Here is a 20,809-nt window from a genome sequence, read left to right as displayed (position 1 = left end):
TGAAGATTTGGCACTGGAGACACTCCATCCGATTATCCTGGACCCAGGCCACCCAGTGACCAAACTCCTGATCCAAGACTTTGACAGCCGCCTCCATCATCCTGGCCCGGAGCGGGTGTTCGCAGAGCTTCGGCGCTCCTACTGGATTTTGCGAGGGCGTGAAGCTGTCCGGCGCTACCAACACCTCTGTGCTGATTGTCAAAGGTGGAGAGCTAGACCTACAGTGCCGAAGATGGCAGACCTGCCAGCAGCCCGGCTACGTCTACATAAACCGGCTTTCTACTCTACGGGAATGGACTGCTTCGGGCCGTTTGAGGTCAAGGTTGGACAGCGTATTGAGAAGAGATGGGGAATCATATTCAAGTGCCTTACCACCAGGGCAGTCCACTTGGATGTTCTTAACACCATTGATGCAGACGCATTCCTGATGGCTCTTCGGCGATTTGTCGCTCGTAGAGGTGCACCTGCCGAGCTGTTTTCGGACCAGGGGACCAACTTCAGGGGAGGTGAGAGGGAACTGCGTGAGACCTTTCTGCAGATGTGCCCGGAACTACAACAGCTTCTAGCACCCCAGAAGATCAGCTTCCGCTTTAATCCTCCAGGTGCCCCGCACTTTGGGGGAGCATGGGAAAGGGAGATTCGGTCGGTTAAGTATGCCCTCTATGCTACAGTTGGTGCTCAGTCAGTTCCAGAAGAAGTGCTTCGCACTGTACTCATCAAGGTGGAAGGGATACTCAATAGTAAACCACTGGGGTATGTGTCGTCCGATGCCAGAGATGCAGATCCAGTGACTCCCAATGTTCTTCTGATGGGGCGGCCGGATGGATCGCTATCTCAGATAGTATACCCAGAGAATGAGCTCCTCAGTCGCCGTCGCTGGAAGCATTCCCAGGTGTTGGCTGACCATTTCTGGTCACGTTTCATCCATCAGTACATTCCCAGTCTGCAGACTCGCCAGAAGTGGCAATCGACAGCAGCTGATTTGGCTGAGGACTCTGTGGTGATGATCGCTGATCCACAGCTTCCCAGGGCTCTCTGGCCTGTGGGGAGGGTGATTAAAACTCATCCTAGCCCTGATGGACGCATCAGGTCGGTTGACGTGAAGGTGAAGGAGAGAGTCTACACTCGGCCGGTTGCCAGACTGGTTGTCCTCCCTGCGCTGCCCTCTGGAGAAGATGAGGACAGCTCTGCGTCAAACTCACCACAACCCTAGAACTTTGTTGCCTTATTGATGAGCAAATGTCTTATATACATTTGGGGGCGGCTGTATAAAAGGCCCCAAAGTTCATAGAATAGTTTACTAGTTTAGTTTATATTTAGTTTAAAAGCTTATATAAGTTCATTTAATATTCAGTCTTCTGTCAGTTTGGGCCAGCCCACCTTCTAGTGACATCATCCGGTTAGTAAGGTGGGCAGTTTAATGGCGGATGAGCAGTGTTGGTCTGGAGGGGTTGCGCTGATTCCTGGGGAATGTTATGTGTGCGTAAATGACAAGTGAGTATTGACCTGTGTTGTATCTTGCCTTTGTTTGTGTCAGTACTGTAGTCTGTTTACCATTTAGGAGCTAATGAGTCCGTAGTCGGAGCGGCAGGCCACGCACGCAACGCGTGAGTTCACCCTCATTTCATATGCTAACCTATGTCGTTAGCTTATCCTGGTTTAGCTTTGTTGACGCACGGCCGCTCGTATGTCCATAACGTCATTCCTGTGTTATCAAACCTTCTCTATATGCTGTATGTGATGCTTGTGATTGTTTACTTTAAAGTAGCAGCGTTTGTAGCAACAATTAGGTACTAGGATTAATAAAATAGCGATCGTAGTTTGACCGGAAGTATGGTGTTCCCACTTGCCCTTCACAATAAGAGCATTACGGCTGGTTATAATCGGGAAGCTTTTATTTTGTACAACTACCGGAAGTAGTTCCTCTGTACTGACGGTAACTTAACCTCGCACTAATGCGGTTTAGTTGTATAGTGTGAGTAGTTTGAAGTGTATTGTATTGTCTTATTTCTATGTATGTGATTATGTCAACTATGTTGGATCATGTTTATATTTGAGTGTTTTACTTGTCTATTCTCTTTATTTATCTTGTATTTCCATTGTTTATTTCTTTGTAGGAAACCACACACCCACACACATACACACCTATGTACACCTGCTGTGTTTACAGCCCCAGGAATTGAGTGGCGACAATAAAGTGCCGCAAACTGAACCTCAAGCTCCCTTCTTCTTTCCCGCTCTGGGACAATTTGGCCTCAAGTGGTGTTCTGGCCGACACACTGGGGTGACCGTAGTGCTCAAAGGTTGAATCAGTGCCACAGCCGGGCCGATCTTTGATATCTCCACTATAGAGGCAGTGAGTGAAATGCAGTCGTGGAACAAACTGAAACTCCCTCCATTGGTGGAATCAAACATGTAGACAAACACATTGTAAGTGTGTTACCATCACCTTCTGGTGATAGTATCACATTACAATGATGTGCTACAATGAGAGTTGTAATGAAAATGACATTATTGAAGAAATATTGATCAGTAGAGAAACTATTTTACTTCAGAATTTTTTTTTAATTCAACTGATGATATTGTTGTTTCAATGTGTGTAGAGAAAATATGATCTTTGTATTTTCTTGTAACTTCTGTGGTTTTGTGGTTGTGAATGTAGATTCTGTATATATGGAGGAGCCCAGGATGGAAAAGATAAAGCTGCTGTTAATGGGTTTTTAAAAACCAACCAGCTGTGCACACAGTTTCAATAACAGTGTAACTGTGATGTTTTTCTCACTTTTTGTGTTGAAGTCATTGTTTTCTCTGTAGTGGCTGAGCTGAGTCCAAATGGCTGAAATTGTTCTTCTGCTGCACCACCAGACTCTTCTCCTCCTGTTACTCAGCTGGGACACAAAAAGTGTATATTTGTATTTTATTCCTGACAAAAAGAAGCACAGCAAATAAACATGACTAAACTCCTCAGTGACAACAATACCTATGAAGCTTCAAGGTGAAACCCCAGAAGCAACTACAAATAGAAAGTCATCAGTTGCCTACAACAACTTGAAAGGGAAAAACCACTGACCCCCCTCCATATCCCTGCCTTTACCCAGGGGATGCTACACCCTGTATATATGGACTTCCATAGATCCACAAAGACGGAGTCCCAATCAGTCTCAATGGTAGCAGTATAAACTCAGCCTCCTACAACATGTTTCAGAAAAAGGGGAAAGTAATTAAAACGACATACATAAGCACAGAATGTTTTAATCCTACTAACACATACACACACATGCAATGAAGCTCATGAATAGCAGATGGTATTTTAAGCCTGTGTTTCTGATTTTATCACCTTGTTCGGTTCACTTAGTGAGATAAGAAACGATATATGAACTAGTGGACTAATATTATATTAGGAAAGATGATTGAATGATAGCAGGGGTGAACAGAATGCAGCAGAGGGTTTAAATGAGTGAGACTAAGAGATTTTTAGTTTCCTGTTCCTGATGATCAGATAAATGGTGAGTTTAAAATCCAGTTAAGGAAAGAAGAAGGCCAAAGATTTTAAGTTTTTAGGAATAATTGTTGATTTACGTCTTAAATTGGACAACTATTGAATAGAATAGAATAGAATAGAATAGCCTTTATTGTCATTGTACAGGGTACAACGAAATTGGAGTGCCACTCCCTTGGTGCAAAATGCAATAATAAATATAAATGTAAAATATAAAAGGTACAATAAAACAATCGTAAGTACTCAAACAATAGTAAGTACGATATATACAGGATAGCAGCAATAATATAATGACAGTATGAATAGCAGCATAATATAATGACAGTGACAGTATGGTATAGCTAAGCAGGTTCAATTGTTTTGCGCTTATTTACTACGGTGATAGCTCTGGAGAAAGAAGCTATCCCTGAATCTGTTTGTCCTGGTTTTATGTGACCTGTACCGTCGGCCTGACGGTAATAGTTCAAACAGTTGATTGCTGGGGTGAGAATGGTCCTTGATGATATTGCCAGCTCTGCTGAGGTACCGAGAGTTTGCAATGACCTCCAGGCTGGGCAGAGAGCAGCCAGTGATCTTCTGGGCTGTGTTGATGACCCTCTGCAGTGCTTTCCTGTCTGCAGCTGAGCACCCTGCATACCATGTTGTTATGCCGTACGTTAGGATGCTCTCTATGGTGGCTCTGTAGAATGTCACCAGCATCCTCTCCTCCAGGTTGTTCCTCCTGAGCACTCTCAGAAAGTGGAGATGCTGCTGGGCCTTTTTTTTTTTTTTACCACCGCCGTGGTATTCGCAGTCCAGGAGAGATCATCAGAGATCTGCACGCCCAGAAACCTTATGGAGTGCACCCTCTCCACACAGTTCCCGTGAATGTACAGAGGGGCCGGGTCTGCTCTGCCCTTCCTGAAGTCCAAGATAAGTTCTTTAGTTTTCGTGGTGTTCAGTTGGAGGTTATTAACTGAACACCACTCAGTCACTCTGTTGACCTCATCTCTGTAGTCCGACTTATCCCCCCTTGAGATGAGTCCAACCACTGTGGTGTCATCCGCAAACTTTATGATGGTGTTTGAGAGATGGGTAGGGGAGCAGTCGGATGTGTAGAGCGTAAACAGGAGAGGACTCAGAACACATCCTTGTGGAGACCCGGTGCTGAGTGTGACGGTGCTGGACAGGTGGGGGCCGAGTCTGACAGACTGTGGTCTATTTGTCAGGAAGTCCTTGATCCAGAGGCAGATGGGGGTGGTGAGACAGTTTCTGGACCAGGATCTCCGGGATGATATGATTGAATGCTGAGCTGAAGTCCAGGAAGAGCATTCTCACATAGCTTCCTCGGTGCTCCAGGTGACTCAGCGCAGTGTGGAGCGCTATGGTGATAGCGTCCTCGGTGGATCGATTTGTCCTGTAGGCAAATTGGTGGGGGTCCAAAGTGGGAGGCAGACCAGCCCTGATGTGCTGACAGACCAGTCATGTAATCTTCTTTCATGTAAGCATGTAAAGAAGATTGCTAAGACGGTCAAGGCTAATCTGAATTGTTTTGAGTTAATTCAGCACTATATACCTGCTTGAGCAGCTCAGTTATTTATGCATTTGTCACGTTCCTGGGTCTTTGGACCCAGGGTTTTGATTTCTAGTTCATTTTTGATTTTTATGGTTTATGTTTAAGTTCTTTAGGTCAGCGAAGTTCATTTGGTTATTAGATTTCCCTTTTATTTTCTTCCCCTGTATTTAAGTTTCTCTCACCCTTTGTGTTTCATGCTGCGTGTCTTATGTTACCAAGTTTGTATTGTCATGTCTGAATCTCATGTTTCCTGTTTTATTTTGAAGGTCTGTGTCCTGTGTCAAATCTGTTCGATTGCATCATTTAGGGCTGCACAATTAAATGCTAGAAAATCACGATCTCAATTCATACTTATGTGCGATCTCATTTCCAAATGACAACGATGTAAGGAGAAAAAAAAAAAAAGATGACGATTGTACCGCATTTTGATCCGGGACATAATCTGCATGAAAACAAGCGCTCACTCTTCATGCTCAACAAATGACAAGGGCGGAGCCTTATACCACGTGATACAGAAGCCAGCTGGCAGGGAAAAAACAACGGAGAGCACCTGAGAGAAACTGCCGGAGGAGAGAAAACACAATGAGTGCAGAGGAAAAGCTCGCTGATGGCAGTGAGAATGACAACCCCCCCTGTAACATTAATTCCAAGAAAAGGCTCTCATTCCTCTGTGTGGAAGTTTTTTGGTTAAAAGAAGATGATGAGAGTCAAAAAAATATAATTTGCAAGCTGTGTTTTGCCATAGTAGCATCACCGCAAAGCTAACACTACGGATTTGTATTACCACCTTAAACGTCACCATAAAGTGCAATATGACGAAGCTGTAAAGGTCAAGAAAGTGACAGGAGAAAATCCATCCATCCATCCCGGTCAACCACCCAAGCATCAATAACGGGAACCTTATACAGTGCTTCCCCATACCTGTCAAACTCCCCCAGGCACAAAGAAATTATGGAGGCTATCACTGTTAGAGTGAATTGTTAAATGTTAAATGTCAATATGTAAGAATATCATTTGGAACATGGGATTCCCAAGACCATTTATAGTGATAATGGTCCACACTTTGAAAATGAAGTGATTAGATTAATGGCACAACATCTAGGGATAACACTAAAAACATCATTGTTTATATCACCCACAAAGTGCAGGGTTGATAGAGAGAACTAATAGAACAGTAAAGTTGAGACTTAGAGAGACACGCAGGACATGGTTAAACTGTGTAGAATTAGTTAAGATGTATATGAATGTACATGAGGATTACTCCAACAGAGAATGGTCTGACTCGTTGAGATTATATATGTTAGACCATTTAGAGTTCTAGTCTTCTGTAGTGATGATAGAAAAGCAGAAGAGAGAGCAGATTAGATGCTTAAAATGTTTAAAAGTAAAGAAGTCTTGAGAACAAATGATCTGCCAGATGATTCTGTTTCTCTGCAGGAGCAGAGTCTGAAGTCTGGAGATTGGATGTTGACAAGGCCATGGAGAGGAAGTGCGGGTCCAGTCCACGGTGGGAAGGTCCATATCGGATGCTGCTGACGACGACCACAGCAGTGAAGATCGCTGAAAGGAACACTTGGATACATCAAGCGCACTGCAAGAAGGTAACACACTTCCTGGCCGACTCTGGGTGATGGTGAAAAGGCCAGGGTACAAAGGGGGGAGTATATCTCTAGGACCTCTCATCTCAATCCTGGTGAAGAAACCAATGGATCCTGAACCCAACTTAGATGGCTGGGAATGTGCTGTGCTCCTTCTTATGCCTGTGGACCCAGAGTGGGATGACAGGAGCGCACTGGGACAGAGCAAATCACACCCAGTACCCGCATGGGGTTTTCAACAACTACTGGTGGCAGTTTGTGAACAAAACCGCTCACATAAAGAACGAGACCAATGGTATGCTTGTGATGCCACTGGCTACACATTCTTCTGGACTGTGGCCATATAGCATAGCTGAGACAGTTTGTTTGGTTGCCTTGGCAACACATCCAGAAGTAAACATACTTGGAACACTGCCAACTTTTCAACTTCTGAACCTGAATGGACGGTTGATTCACCAGTAGCTGGGAAGGTGAACTGCTCTGGTACGACAGACCTGCCAGTCTGACTCAAAGTATCTGACTCGCTGCAGGACATTGAACAGCTAAATAAACTGGAAATAGGCCAGTTGCCTATGTGTATGAAGGGCAATGGATTAGTCCAAGTTGGAGATTTACCATGGAATTTGTGTCCTCTGCAAGAAGGATGCAAACAGAGAAGCATTTTGTCTACATTTACATCATGAACACTTCTGTAAGCTGGTTGAGGCTTTGAGCCAAGAAGATCAAAACACCTTGATCCAATTTCCTTTACAAAGCTTTTTCTGCGGTGACAACAGGACAGGAGAAGAGTTGTAAATGCGGATAATTTACCAGTTGACTCTAACCCCCACAGGATGCCCACAGTGAGAAGGTTTGGGGGATTGATAGGAGTCATAAAGAAGGGTGTTGACCAGACTACAGCTTTGAAGTTAGCTGAGAGCCACATGGACAAAAGATAAAGTCAACTGATGTGTTTGAATGTCTATGTCTGTATACAGTTGGATTGTAGTGACATATGATTTTTGAGTATGTTGATTCTTCTTGTTTGACTGTTACATTTAGTTGTTTACTTGCAGGAATACATAATGAATCGCGCGACAGGAGTAGATGCACCACAAGGCGGGATAACGTGGTTAATGTCTGGTCTTTGGTGGCATTTTCTTTTTAAAATATTAATTCCTGTTTTCGGACTATTGATACTGATTTGCTTATGTATAGGATGCATTTTACCATGTATAAGATCAATGCGAACTAAGATGATTTCTGATACATTTGTTAATTATGTACTCTTACAACAATATGAACTGACAGAAATGAATGTTATGACAGAAGCCTGTGTGTAAATGACGCCTGTGCTGAAATTGTCAAGCAAGACGTGCATGGCTAAGAATATACTACATAGGAATAAATTGGAGCATAAAAAAATCACAAAACAGGTTAGAGTGAATTGTTAAATGTTTGTCATTTTTATGCTTACCATCCATTTCTACATTGTTTAACTGTGGGATGAAAGCAATTCGACAGTCCCCCTCCCCAGATTCTTGAGTTTTTGGGTGAGGGGCTGTAGGTTTGATTACAGACACATCCTATCTGGAACGTCTGTTTGATGTAAGCTCCTGATGTAAGCAGGAGGTCTCTCTTTCACACACACACACACACACACACACACACACACACACACACACACACACACACACACACACACACACACACACACACACACACAGTGCCTCGTCTTTGTAACCAAGGGGGGTTAAGAGGGGAGGTACGTGTTGTAAACTATTGTGTGAACTGTAACAGTTTGTCAATAAATAGCGGCGAGGGAAGCTGCTCTTTGAAGGACTTTGGGCTGGAGACAGGTTAGGAGCGTGAGCTCCAAGAGCTGGTTCTTGACCAAAGGCCTCCCTTGTGCAAGTAAAATCGATCGATCGCTGTTGCCTTGTTTTTCTTTCATGGGAATAAGTCCTGGATACAGCGGGGTCTGAGTTTAGACCCAACAATCCCTTATCACCTGGCTAAAGATATGTCTCCCATCAACACTGTGCAAAACGAGGGATTTAGGAAAATGATCAACACCCTAGACAAACGCTACACAGTGCCGTCCTGCAACTATTTTTCAAATGTTGCACTACCTGATCTATACACGCAGTGTCGGGCAAGGGTGGAGACGGAATTACAAGCAGTACAACATTTCACAACAACGACAGACTTATGGTCTAGCCGAACTAAGCGTTATATTTTGTTAATAATTGTGGTTTACATTTTAAGAAACATCACTATTACTTACCTCTCTCATCACCTTACAAACGGAAAGAATACTGTTCAAAATGTTATTGTTAGAAGTATTTTAAGGTTTGTACGTAAGAGTAGACAAGTGAGACATTTAATGGTTTTATGTTCAGTCTCAACTGTTACGAATTTGATGTGCAGTTAATAAGTGCAATAAATATTTATATTGGAAAAGAAAATCGTGAGAGAATCGTGAGCAAAAAAATCGTGATTCTCATTTTATGCAAAATCGTGCAGCCCTGGCAAACAAAGATAAGGTAAAAAAAACATATCTGGAAATTCTTTGCTTTTACATTCATCGGGCCCCAATATGCCCAAATATCAAAGTTAAAAATGCATGTCGTGGAAGAGTTCGGGTCTTAGGAGCTTATATGTATAAATAAGATGGCCCCAGTGTCTTAATAGATACATCAAGAGACAAGCTAGTAATCCTATTACTAGAAGCATGGTGAACGGAAACTGCAAGATATAATATCGCAGAACTAAATTTGGTCAGTCGGCATTTTCCATAAAGGCTTGCAATCTGTGGAACACACGTCCAACCAAAATCAAATTGATTACAGACATCAGATCCTTTCCATTGAATGTTAAAGTTTGGTTAAAGGTAAATCCGATTTAGTCATTTTAACTAATGATTTTATTTTTATTTATTGTCTATTAGTTGTAGTTGTATTTACGATGTATTTTGGTTTTATGAAAATGTATGTTTTATGGTAAAATGTATTTATTTGGATTGTAAGTAATTGTACGTGCTCCAAATCAACACCGGCAAGACAAAGGGAAAGACATTGAGATAGTGGACTCTTATAAGTACCTGGGTGTTCACCTCAACAATAAACTGGACTGGACTACAAACTCAGACATCCTGTATAAGAAGGGCCAGAGTCGACTCCACCTGCTGCGGAGACTGAGGTCCTTCGGAGTCTGCAGGACACTGTTAAGGATATTCTATGACACTGTAGTAGCATCTGCCCTTTTCTATGCAGTGGCCTGCTGGGAGAGTGGATACACGGACAGGGACAGGAGTAGGATTGACAAACTGGTGCAGAGGTCTAGCTCCGTGCTGGGATGTCCCCTGGAGTCTGTGGAGGTGGCTGGCAAGAGGAGGATGTTAGTAAAGCTGACATCCATCATGAACAACCCACATCACCCACTGCATGAGTATGTGAGTGGGCTGAGCAGCTCCTTTAGTCAGAGACTGAAACACCCTCAGTGCAGGAAGGAGCGCTTTCGCAGATCATTCATCCCAACAGCAGTTAGACTCTATAACTCCTCAATCACTATGTCATAAGTCACTGGACACTGTGAACATCCACGGTCACCACTTCATGCATAATGGACCTTCCATGTGTATGGACATGTGCAGGTATATATGTATGTATATGTATACATATGTATATTTAGTGTGTACATGAGTGTGTGTACATGTCTATAAATAGGAATAGTAGTGGTACAATAGCTATATCAAGCGATATAGTTTATGTCTTCCATATTTCCAACCATATCCACAATCACATACTGTTTATGCTACCATTGTATATAGTGTATTATCTTACTTTTTTCATTGATTGTACTTATTTGTATTTTTGTATTTCCTTCTGATATCTGTACCTGAGCTGAGGTGAGGCAAAAATTTCCCCGTCGTGGGATCAATAAAGTCTTATCTTATCTTATCTTATCTTATCGTAAGCCGAAAAAGCGACAATTGTTGAAAATTAGCAATAGCTATAAACTTATGTGCGTTACATCAGTTTCATGTTTTGTATTTGGACTATGTCAAACTGCACTGTCCCTTTTAAATAAATATATTCAAATTCAAATGTGTAGGGGAGGCTTTACTATGACATACAGCTGGTTACATGGGAAGAAACTTATAATCTAATAGGACACTAGGGTTGTGTGAAATGTGTGTGGCTGGTGGATGAATGTTTTGGGGATTTATTTGGCAGCTACATTTTTTTTTTTTACCAAGTGGAACCTGCCAATAGGTTTTGGTTTGATTTATCAGTTTAAGGAGACGAGTATGCTTTGGCAAGTCCTACAACTAGACTTTTGTATTTTTATATTTTTGTAGTATGTTCTTTTCTTTTTTCTTTTCACGTTTGAGGAGTGCACTGAGAGTTTTGTTTGAGAATCTGCTGTCCGTTAAGCAGGCCTGCATGATTTGAATTAAAAGTGCTATACAACAGTGTTGCTGGAAAATGATCTTAAAGTGAGCTTCTCCACATTACAATAGGGACTGACTGGACTGATAATGGGGACAAATGGTTCACTGACTTGACAGTGATACGCAGATTGCACCTACTCCAAGCAGACAAGGAAAGGGTGGATGTATGTATGCTTTTCCAGAACCAGGAAGATGACAGCGGCATCCTAGGTTCGCATGAGCTTGTGGGCCATGCAGACTTAATCTTGCAGTTGTTAATTTCTGTGTGTTTTTACCAGCGCTGTGTTATTCATGTTGTAGTGCCACATTTCTTTTCTTATAAATCATATCACATTAGTAATTGTAATATTATTTCCTCACTTTAGTGTTCACCAGTTGTATGAGGGCTCGCAAAATCGCTAGCCCGACGTCCCGGGGCTAGCGATTTTTCCAGGGGAATTAGACGGTTTTAAGTGATCAATTACTTCCTTCAGTGCAGAAAAGGTCAAAGGCTCAAACTGCTGAAAAACAGCCGAGCATTTACAAGGTGGATCTAGGTCTAACACTGAATATAGTGTTCGTAAGGTTGAGATTTTTTTAATGAAGTGATTCAAAAAGTTTTCACAAAGTGCAAAGGAAGCCTCCATAGGAACAGTGGCACAGGGGTTATTCACAGAATTAAAAATATTAAAAAGAACTTGGGGCTTATAAAAGTTGGTAGAAATTACACCAGATGGGAAAGCAGAGTTTGCAGCTTTAACCGTTTTTTGATATTTTGTTAAGCAGTCACGCAGGATGCGCAAAGACACCTGGAGCTTGTTTTCTTTCCATTTTCTCTCTGCACGTCGACATTCACGTCTGAGAGAAAAATACATTTTTTATTGTTTATTGGCAGACCAAGACTGTGATGATAAAAGGCTTGATTTTCGACATAGTGTTTTTAGTGATGACATTTCAGGCAATATGACATTTTTGTTTATTTGCCGAACACATCTCCAAAAATGCACGTCATTGTTGAGAAACTGCACAGCACAGCACACTGGTTTTGCATGCGTGAGGTCGGGTCCAGGATCCAAGACTACGACAGAAAAGCCAATCAGCTGATAATCAATCAGTTTCATGATGGAAGTAGCAACAGGAGAGGGAGGGGGAGAGAAGAAGAGGCAGTCGCTCCATATATCGGTTGTGAAGCTTTCTTTCTTTCTCCGGGACAGCTTTCTTGGAGATAAAATGCTGGTTTCATAGCGATGCCGCAAATGCTCCACCAGACTAGGTCTGGGACAACGCGTCGATGTATTTTACGTCGACGTAAAAAAATCTGCGTCCATGCGTCGTCACTTTCAAAAAAAGACATGGCGGCAGCGAGTAGCGGCAACATGATTTAGGCAGGCGCAGTCGACTTAACCCACTCCACCCGAACACGCAGTTCTACAGTATGGGGATATTTTAAATGAAAAGGAAGTGATTCAGTCGTTTGCCGGCTTTGTGAGGTGGAAATAAAAGCACGACGGCTATGCACCAGCACCTCAAACAACGGCTTCTGCAAAGGACAAACCACCGTAAGTTTTCGTAACTTTTTTAATAACGCTGGTTTTTACCCGTTAATCCATCCAGACCCCCCCCCCCCATGAGTGAGACATACACTCACTCATAGACACAGAGTTAAACACCCAACCTTCATATATGCAAAACTAATTTAAGCTGCTTAGCAGTAACATATAGCAGCTGCTGTTTAGTTGTTGTTTTTTTTGTTTTTTGTTTGTGGCCCATGCTGGCAAAATGAGTCGGAATGCGCGCAGGCTGATCATCAGAATCAGCGAAAGACGAAAATGTGAGACAGCGAATTGGCCGCAGGAAAAATGTTAACAAGGATAACGCACCACCTGCTAAACGTAGCCGTCGTGGACACTATTACAACATTGTTAAAGTGCTTGCAAAAGCAAAATGACAACAAACCCTTGATTTGTCAAATTTAATGTCTTTCATCCTATTTGAACGCTGTTTTTATACGTAATGCTTCTCCAGCTTGGTCTTATAGGACGAAGTTATGCCATCTAATGACTAGAAAGTGGTGCACCAGTAAAGGTGCCATAAGCTATGGCTGTTTAAACGTTATTTTTGACGTTATGTTTTGCAGCCATCACGATTGCTGCATATCATATGTTCAACATTGGGGATTATCATTACTTTCTTATTGTTATGCTATGAAAGCACAAGGCATAAGTGCGTGTATGTATGTATGTATGTATGTATGTATGTATGTATGTCAACCAGATCCTCATCAAATTATTTTGATATTATGCTTTCCATATAAATATTTTGTAATTATTCAAATTCATCTGTGTGTGATTCATGATTTCAGGAACAAACAGAAAAGTCTGGAGGACTACTGTCAGAGAAGAAGTACACCATGCACCCCCAGGAGGTGGCTGTACTTACCGAGAGCATCTTATCTATGATTTTAAAAGACATGAGACCACTTGCTGTGGTTGAGGGTGAAGGATTCAAATAAATGCTGACCACTTTCCAAACAGGTTACACTCGTCATTTTACAAGCATGATGGAGAGAAAGTATGAAACTTCAGTGGAGAAACTAAGGAATGAACTAAAAAAAGCCACATCCAAAATCTCCCTTACCACTGATGCTTGGACAAGTCTGGTCACAGAGTCCTACTTAGAGGTAACTTTTCATTTCATTATTTGTTAAAAGACGCCATTGCTGCTGTTTGTATATTATTAATTTTTTGCTATAATTTCCTTTGTTATATTTTTTGTTAAAAACAGAAGATTGTAGTACAATGTCATTGTGGGTTTTGTGAATGAAGAGCACTTTTTGGCAGAAAGAAAAGTGAATGTTACATTTTGTTTAAAGACACCATTGTTGCTATTTATTTGAAATGTTTTGTTAACTTTTCCTTAATTTTATATATCTTTGCATTCATTTCTTGTTAAATGCTATCTCTATTGTATTGATTGCACGACCTCTACAACTTTATTTTGCTATTTTTTTTATTAAAAGGTCTTCAAATGAAGAAATTTGTGTTTTTCATTGATATACATAAATTAGTAAATGTGAAATTGCCATACAAGTCAAATAATGGGGAAAATATTGTCAATCGAATCGAATTGAAAAATTAATCGTTAGATTAATCGATGCATTGAAAAATTAATCACTAGATCCATTGATTAGGAAAATAATCGTTTTGCCCAGCCCTACACCAGACCACCGACAGCTCTCTTACGCCACAGCCGCTCTATCACGTGACGCATGCTGCTCCGACGTGCTATGGTTATGAGTTAGGTTACGCTATATCACAAGTTTTTGTGAAGTGCTTTTGTGATATTTAAAGGATCGGATTCAATTTTGAATTTCTTTTTGATAACCGATTGAGTAATTTAGGTATTGGAATATTGGACCAATACGTAATATCGGTTCTGTCCGTCTCAAATCTCAACTGCGGGTGCAGAATAATCCCCTAGTCAGTGGAAAAACATATCTCAGGGCAGTCTACCCCTGACATTGAAGTAAGAAGAGGAGGAAGAACGCAGAGAATCACCCAACATGGAAGAAGAGTGTTAAAGTAGAGAATGTCAAAAGCTGCTACAACAGAGGTTCTAATTTTAGTACAGAGAGAAGAAAGAGACACAGTGAAGATGGTTTTGTGGAAGAGCAAAAAACACTTAGCCAGATTAGTGTGTTTAGTATGGGACTGACACTTGTAGAGCATATTTTAATGGAATAGACGTGGACTACATTGAAGTGGAAACACCAGCTGAATAGTGTGAGTGTAGCCTGAGGCTATGTTAACACTAACGCGTTTTTGTTTGAAAATGCATCGTTTTCTCTCCATTTTGGCATCCGGTGCAAACTGAGACGCAGCAGTTGTTTTGTTTGCTTTCAATTTTGACAGTCCTATCAAAGATTAATATCAGTCTGTACATGCTCCAGATTTCTTGAAATTATTTAACTCTCAATCACTTTAGCAACTTTTTAGTTTTGTGTTACTCACAGCAACAAGTCCACCTCATTGTTAGTCCAAAAAGAGTTTAAAAAACTCTGTCCTTTTCCTCAATATTTTGCTGACACATTTCAAAGAGCCGGTGTTCTGGGTATCCATCCTACCTGACATACCATCCTACCTTTGTTTCTGCACATGGGCCAAACCATCCTACATTTGTTAATCTGAGCTACAAGTAGGGCTGTTCGATATAACGATATATATCGGATGACGATATAAAAACGTTTATCGTTTTATTTTACGCTGTCGCTTGTTTTGTGGTGTCGCAAAATAAACTGTTTACGGCAATATTTTTTCACCGTTTTGATGGTCACTGTAGCGGCTATATTAATTTCTTAAAGTTCTCTCTTTCTCTTATATTTAATATAACCACACTACGGATGGATAAGCGCCTGTTTTTGTGCGTTGTGGTCAGCACAACGACGGTAGAACCATCGCGTGTCCGCTTGTGTATGTACCACATAAACCTTTCACAATAAAGCTCAAGATCCTGCTGAGACTTTTCAAAATAAACTGAATCACGAGAAAGAGCAAATTATTTACGGATCAGAAGTAAAAGAGTAAAAAGAGTAAAAGAGCCGCCAGGTGCTAAAATATAAACCTTAGACTCAAACGCTTTTCCCTGCAGCACGCCGTATAATAAATACTCACAAAGAAAACGGCGGCTATTACAACTTATGTCTAAAAATTTATCGTTTCATGCATCGGTTAAAACACTCAACTCCAGCTACATGACGCGCAGATGGAAGCAATTCCCGCAAGTCGAGCTGCCCGAGATTCACAGAATTACAGAAAATGTTAAATTTTTATGATTTATATCGTTATCGGGGCGATAGAATTCTTATATCGGGATATGAGATTTTGGTCATATTGAACAGCCCTAGCCACAAGCATACTTTAAAAGCTAAAATTCAGTGGTGAACCATCCTACCTTTGTCAATAACTGCTAGAAACATACTCTGATGGGTAAAACCAAACCATGATACCTTTGTGAATGTTACCTACAAGTAGAGCTGGGCGATAGAACGATAACGATATGTATTGTGAAATAACTTTTTCTCGATAGAAAAATTAACCTATTGCGATAGGCCTCATCTCTCTTGTCATCTTAAAAAAAAAAAAAAAAGAACAGCCAATCCAAACTAAGTAGCACAGAGCCGAACCAATCACAGCCGCAGCGTCACGTCACGTGACTTGTTACGTACAGCACAAGTGCCAAGGTGCACATGTGTATTTGCTTTTGCAGCCGGGCTGCCCAGGTAATGAAGGAAATGAGTTTGCCAACTAGAGAAAAATCAACCAAGAGCGTGAGCAAAGGGTAGCGAAGAAAAAAAACGATGATGGTTCCAATGCCGGAGAGATTGTCGAACGGAAGGGCCGTAGAAGTTCTGTAGTGTGAAGGTATTTCGGCTATTCCAAGTCTGACAAAAAACAAAGTAGCGCGCACTGTAAATTGTGCATCTACCCTGTTCAACTTATTAAGGGAAAAAAATATTTAAATTAAAACAAGCTCCTAATTATTTCACATTTTACTTGTGAGCAACGGCTCATTTAAATCTTACAAATATAGTTATTTGGCTTATATCGTGATATATATCGTTATCGCCTGAAATGAAAAAAACATATCGTGATATGAAAAAAAATCTTATATCTCCCAGCTCTACCTACAAGCATACTTAATAGGTAAAATTAAGTGGCAAACTGTCATACCAACTTAAATTTGTGCTGGAATTACTCTGTGACAGTAGAAATGTGCATAAACTACTTACGGTAGGACGTTTTGCCAAAGTAGGATGGTTTGTCAGAACACCAGAAAGTTAATAAGCAGCAGACAGAAATGAGGCAGGTCGAATCTTCTTGCGTTTAATGTATGTGTTGTACTGGCACGTAAGCGTTTTCGGCTGTTTCAATCTGGACGTGCAACGCTGTGAACGCTGTGTTAGTGATCTTAATAGAATTTTTGTCATATTAATGTAAATTTTCATCTAATTGAATAAAAGCTATTTGTGTATGATTGTTAGTCCAAAGAGGGAGAGAGGAAAGAGGGGAACGTAAGGAGAAAGTACAAGGTCAGGAAGAACCAGGTAAGAAAACAGACAACTGACAGGCAAAACAGAAGCTCTTAAACTGACAAAGAGACAAAACCTGATTTTACTCACACAATCTGGAAGTTGTGTTCTCCCTATATTACAGCTGCTATACAGAATCTGCAAAACAAACTGGGTTGAAACATTTTAACAACATTCCAAAATAACATTATCATTGATTGGGGAGATTAAAATTAATGATATATTTTATGTGGTTCATCCACAACTCTATTAAAACCTCAGCCAGTAATAGGTAGGCCAACTTTTGGACTATCTAGTTGTCTGTATGCTGCTGCAGTACATACATCACATTTGCTCACTATCAGAAAGTGCCAAACGGTTCCCTGGTGGAGTGAGGAGCTGTAAAGAGAAGTAGAGCGCTCTGTTTATATTCTAAAAATGTTTTAAGCTTGTTTCAAAGATTCTGTACTGCAGCTTTAAATGTTTTCCAAAAGCACACGTACACTTATCAGTGTTTCTCAAACTTTTTACAGTGTGTACTGTAATGATAACAGCAAATCCTTATTTGCCTAGTATCATGTTTTATGTTGTTTATACTCCTAGACTGTAGGGGGAGCTAGAGAGCCAGGGGGAGTTACCTCGGAGTAGACTGTAATGGCGAAGCTTTGTTTACATGTGAACCACAGTTCGATAAAATACCTTCTCTTTAAGTAATGGTGTCATTCTTGAGAACCCACAACAACATAAAGAAATAAGACATGGTGTCAGAAGATGGACTTGAAGAAAGGTAACGGACTACAATATAGCAGTACCGACGGATCAGCTTAGCAGTGAACGTGTAGCTAACTCGCCGAGGGAGAGAAAAGAGACCTAGCTACATGAGCATGGACGGCTTACACCCACCACCGATTCTTCAGTTGACTGGAAATGTGGCTGAAAATTGGAGAAGATTTAAGCAACGTTTCACGTTGTACCTGTCAGCAATTGGACTTGACGAGGCAAGTGATAAAAAGCAAGCGTCAGTGTTTTTGCATGTAGTGGGTGATGAGGCACTGGAAGTCTATAATAACTTCACGTTTCCTGATGGTGACGGAATGAAGCTGAATAAAATAATGGAGAAGTTTGAGGCTTACTGCATACCTAAGAGAAATGTGACATTTGAGAGGCACAGATTCTTCACATGTGTACAGAAGACAGGAGAGACAATAGATCAGTATGTCACAGAGCTGCAGAACAGGAGTAAAACGTGAATTTGGAGGACTGACAGACTCTTTGATAAAAGACAGACTTGTGTGCGGGATTCCAGATAACGGTCTGAGAGAGAGGCTACTAAGAGAGGAAAATCTTGACCTGAAAAAAGCATTAACACTGTGCAGAGCAGCTGAAACAGTGAGGGCACGAGCTAAAGAACTGCTTAGTGACAGCTGCAGAGTGGATGCTGTGAATAAGAACACACACAGAGTCAAAAAGGAGAGTGCTGCTGCTGCAATGAAACTGCAATTGAAATCGTCAGCAAACAGGGACAGAAAAGAAAAGACTTGTGGTCGCTGCGGAATGCAACATCCTCCTAAAACATGTCCAGCATATGGGAAAAGATGCAATAATTGTAACAAAAATAACCATTATGCTAGGTGCTGCAAAGCTCAAACCCCGAAACAGAGTACAGTCCATACTGTGGATGAAGAAGACACAGAGGAACTCTATGTAGCTGCAGTGACAGACAATAAAACAGGTGAAAAGGACTGGATAATGACACTCAAAGTGAATGACACACTCATGAAAGTCAAGCTGGATACTGGAGCTCAAGTGAATGTCATATCAGAAGCACAGTTCAAGAAAATCAGACCTAGACCTAAAATGCATGCAACAAAGGTGAAAGTGAGTGGATACTCTGGTGCAGAAATACCTGTGAAAGGAAAATGCATGGTTAAAGTGACACACAAAGACAAGGAGCACACGCTAACGGTGCGTTCACACCGAACGCGATAGAGGCGGCCAGAGCGTCAGGTTTACATGTAAAGTCAATGGAAAGAGGGTGCTGACACGCGATTGCGCGTCCGGCGAGAATTCTGAAGCAGATTTGCGTCGCGAAAACGCGAAAACGCCTGAAACGCGCGTCAGTGTACCGTGTCTGGCGCGTTTGACTCGCGGAAAAAACCACGCGCGTGAGTTTTTGTGTTGCATTTTGTGCATACGCGTCTTTCGCCTCTACTGCTCGAGTTGGAAAAATTTGAACTCCAGCGTCAAATCGCGCCGCGTCAACCAATCAGGAGCCTGGTGACGTGGCTGTAACCAGGTCAAAGGGGCAGATTCAGCCAAAACCCTTCATTGTTCAATGGAGGGAAGGCTAATCAACACCGTAGCAAACAACCCGGAGCTGTACGACACCAGCTGCTTTGTGTACCGAGACAGGAATATAAAGGACCGAGTTTGGAGGAAGAAATGTGAACAGTTCGGGCAACCTGGTAAGTTCATTCATTTCTCTTTTTACATTTTTCACTGACCCGGGGAAGCCGCACAAAAGCTAGCAAGCCACCGCTATTTTCCCACTGATGTACAAATACCGTTCTGCTTTTATGCATGCTGTCATGTTCAAGCGCTAGCTCGACAGCTGCCATCTAGCAAAGATACCGTCTGGCACAACTTCCTCCCACATCCCTCCCACATTTCCGGTTCACGCGCGTCAAAATATGCAATTTTGAGGCGCGGTGGATTTCTGTTGGACACGCGTCGAGGTGCGAATGTGCAGGCGTCAAATTAGGGGCGTTTGGGGCGTTTTCGCTCGCGCGTATCGCGTTCGGTGTGAACACACCGTAACATTCATTGTGGTGCCGAAGAATGTGCAGCCTATACTAGGGTTACATGCCTGTGAGAGTCTGAACCTAGTGAAAAGAGTGCTCGTCGTGGAAACTGATGATGACATGGACTATAATGAATTGATGAAGGAATATGGTGACCTATTTCAGGGACTTGGTTGCCTTGCTGGAGAACACACAATCAGAGTCGATGAAAGTGTAACACCAGTCATTCATCCATGCCGCAAAGTACCATTTGCTCTACAAAAGCCACTAAAAGCCGAGTTGGACAGGATGGAAAACCTGGAAGTGATTGAAAAGATCGATGAACCAACGGAGTGGGTGAGTTCTCTTGTTATTGTGGAGAAAAAGACTGGCAAGCTCAGAGTTTGCATGGATCCTAGAGATCTGAATAGAGCAATAAAGAGAGAACATTTCAAACTACCTACAAGAGAAGAGATAATGTCACAGTTTGCAAAAGCGAAGTACTTTAGCAAGCTAGACGCTTCATCAGGATTTTGGCAACTGAAGCTGGACGAAGCAAGTTCAAAACTGTGCACGTTCAACAGCCCATTTGGCAGGTACAGATTCCGGCGACTGCCGTTTGGCATTGCTTCAGCACCAGAAGTGTATCACAAGACAATACACATGATCTATGAACACCTGGAAGGAGTCGACACGTCAATGGATGACATCATTGTGTGGGGTAGCACAAAAGCTGAACATGACATGAGACTGAGAAATGTTCTTGAGGCAACCAGAAAAGCCAATCTGAAGCTGAACAAAGAGAAATGTCAGCTTGGGGCAAAGGAACTGACATTCGTTGGAGATATCCTGAGCAGTGAAGGCATCAGACCAGATCCTCAAAAGGTGTCTGCAAT

The 20,809-nt window shown here is 41.8% G+C and overlaps 1 protein-coding gene across 5 annotated transcripts in view; it reads right to left on the bottom strand.

The window, feature by feature from the left end:
- The window catches only part of LOC134624791 (barrier-to-autointegration factor-like protein), a 361,649-nt gene that overhangs the window by 15,636 nt on the left and 325,204 nt on the right, over nt 1–20,809 (bottom strand). For 3 of the 5 annotated variants that reach the window (XM_063469850.2, XM_063469851.1, XM_063469849.1), the window contains exon 2: nt 2,783–2,888. The exons of 1 other annotated variant lie outside the window; for it this stretch is intronic. In XM_063469850.2, the coding sequence (XP_063325920.1) occupies nt 2,783–2,800 (18 nt within the window). In that variant the 5' untranslated portion in view covers nt 2,801–2,888. Of the gene's footprint in view, nt 1–2,782; nt 2,889–17,244; nt 17,295–20,809 lie in introns of those variants that run through there. One more of the 5 variants, XM_063469852.1, reaches the window with a different exon arrangement.

This window comes from Pelmatolapia mariae, linkage group LG3_W, assembly GCF_036321145.2.
Source record: "Pelmatolapia mariae isolate MD_Pm_ZW linkage group LG3_W, Pm_UMD_F_2, whole genome shotgun sequence".
Taxonomy (NCBI): domain Eukaryota; kingdom Metazoa; phylum Chordata; class Actinopteri; order Cichliformes; family Cichlidae; genus Pelmatolapia; species Pelmatolapia mariae.
The sequence above is the reverse complement of the archived record's forward strand: the minus strand, read 5'-3'. Positions and strand labels throughout refer to the sequence as shown.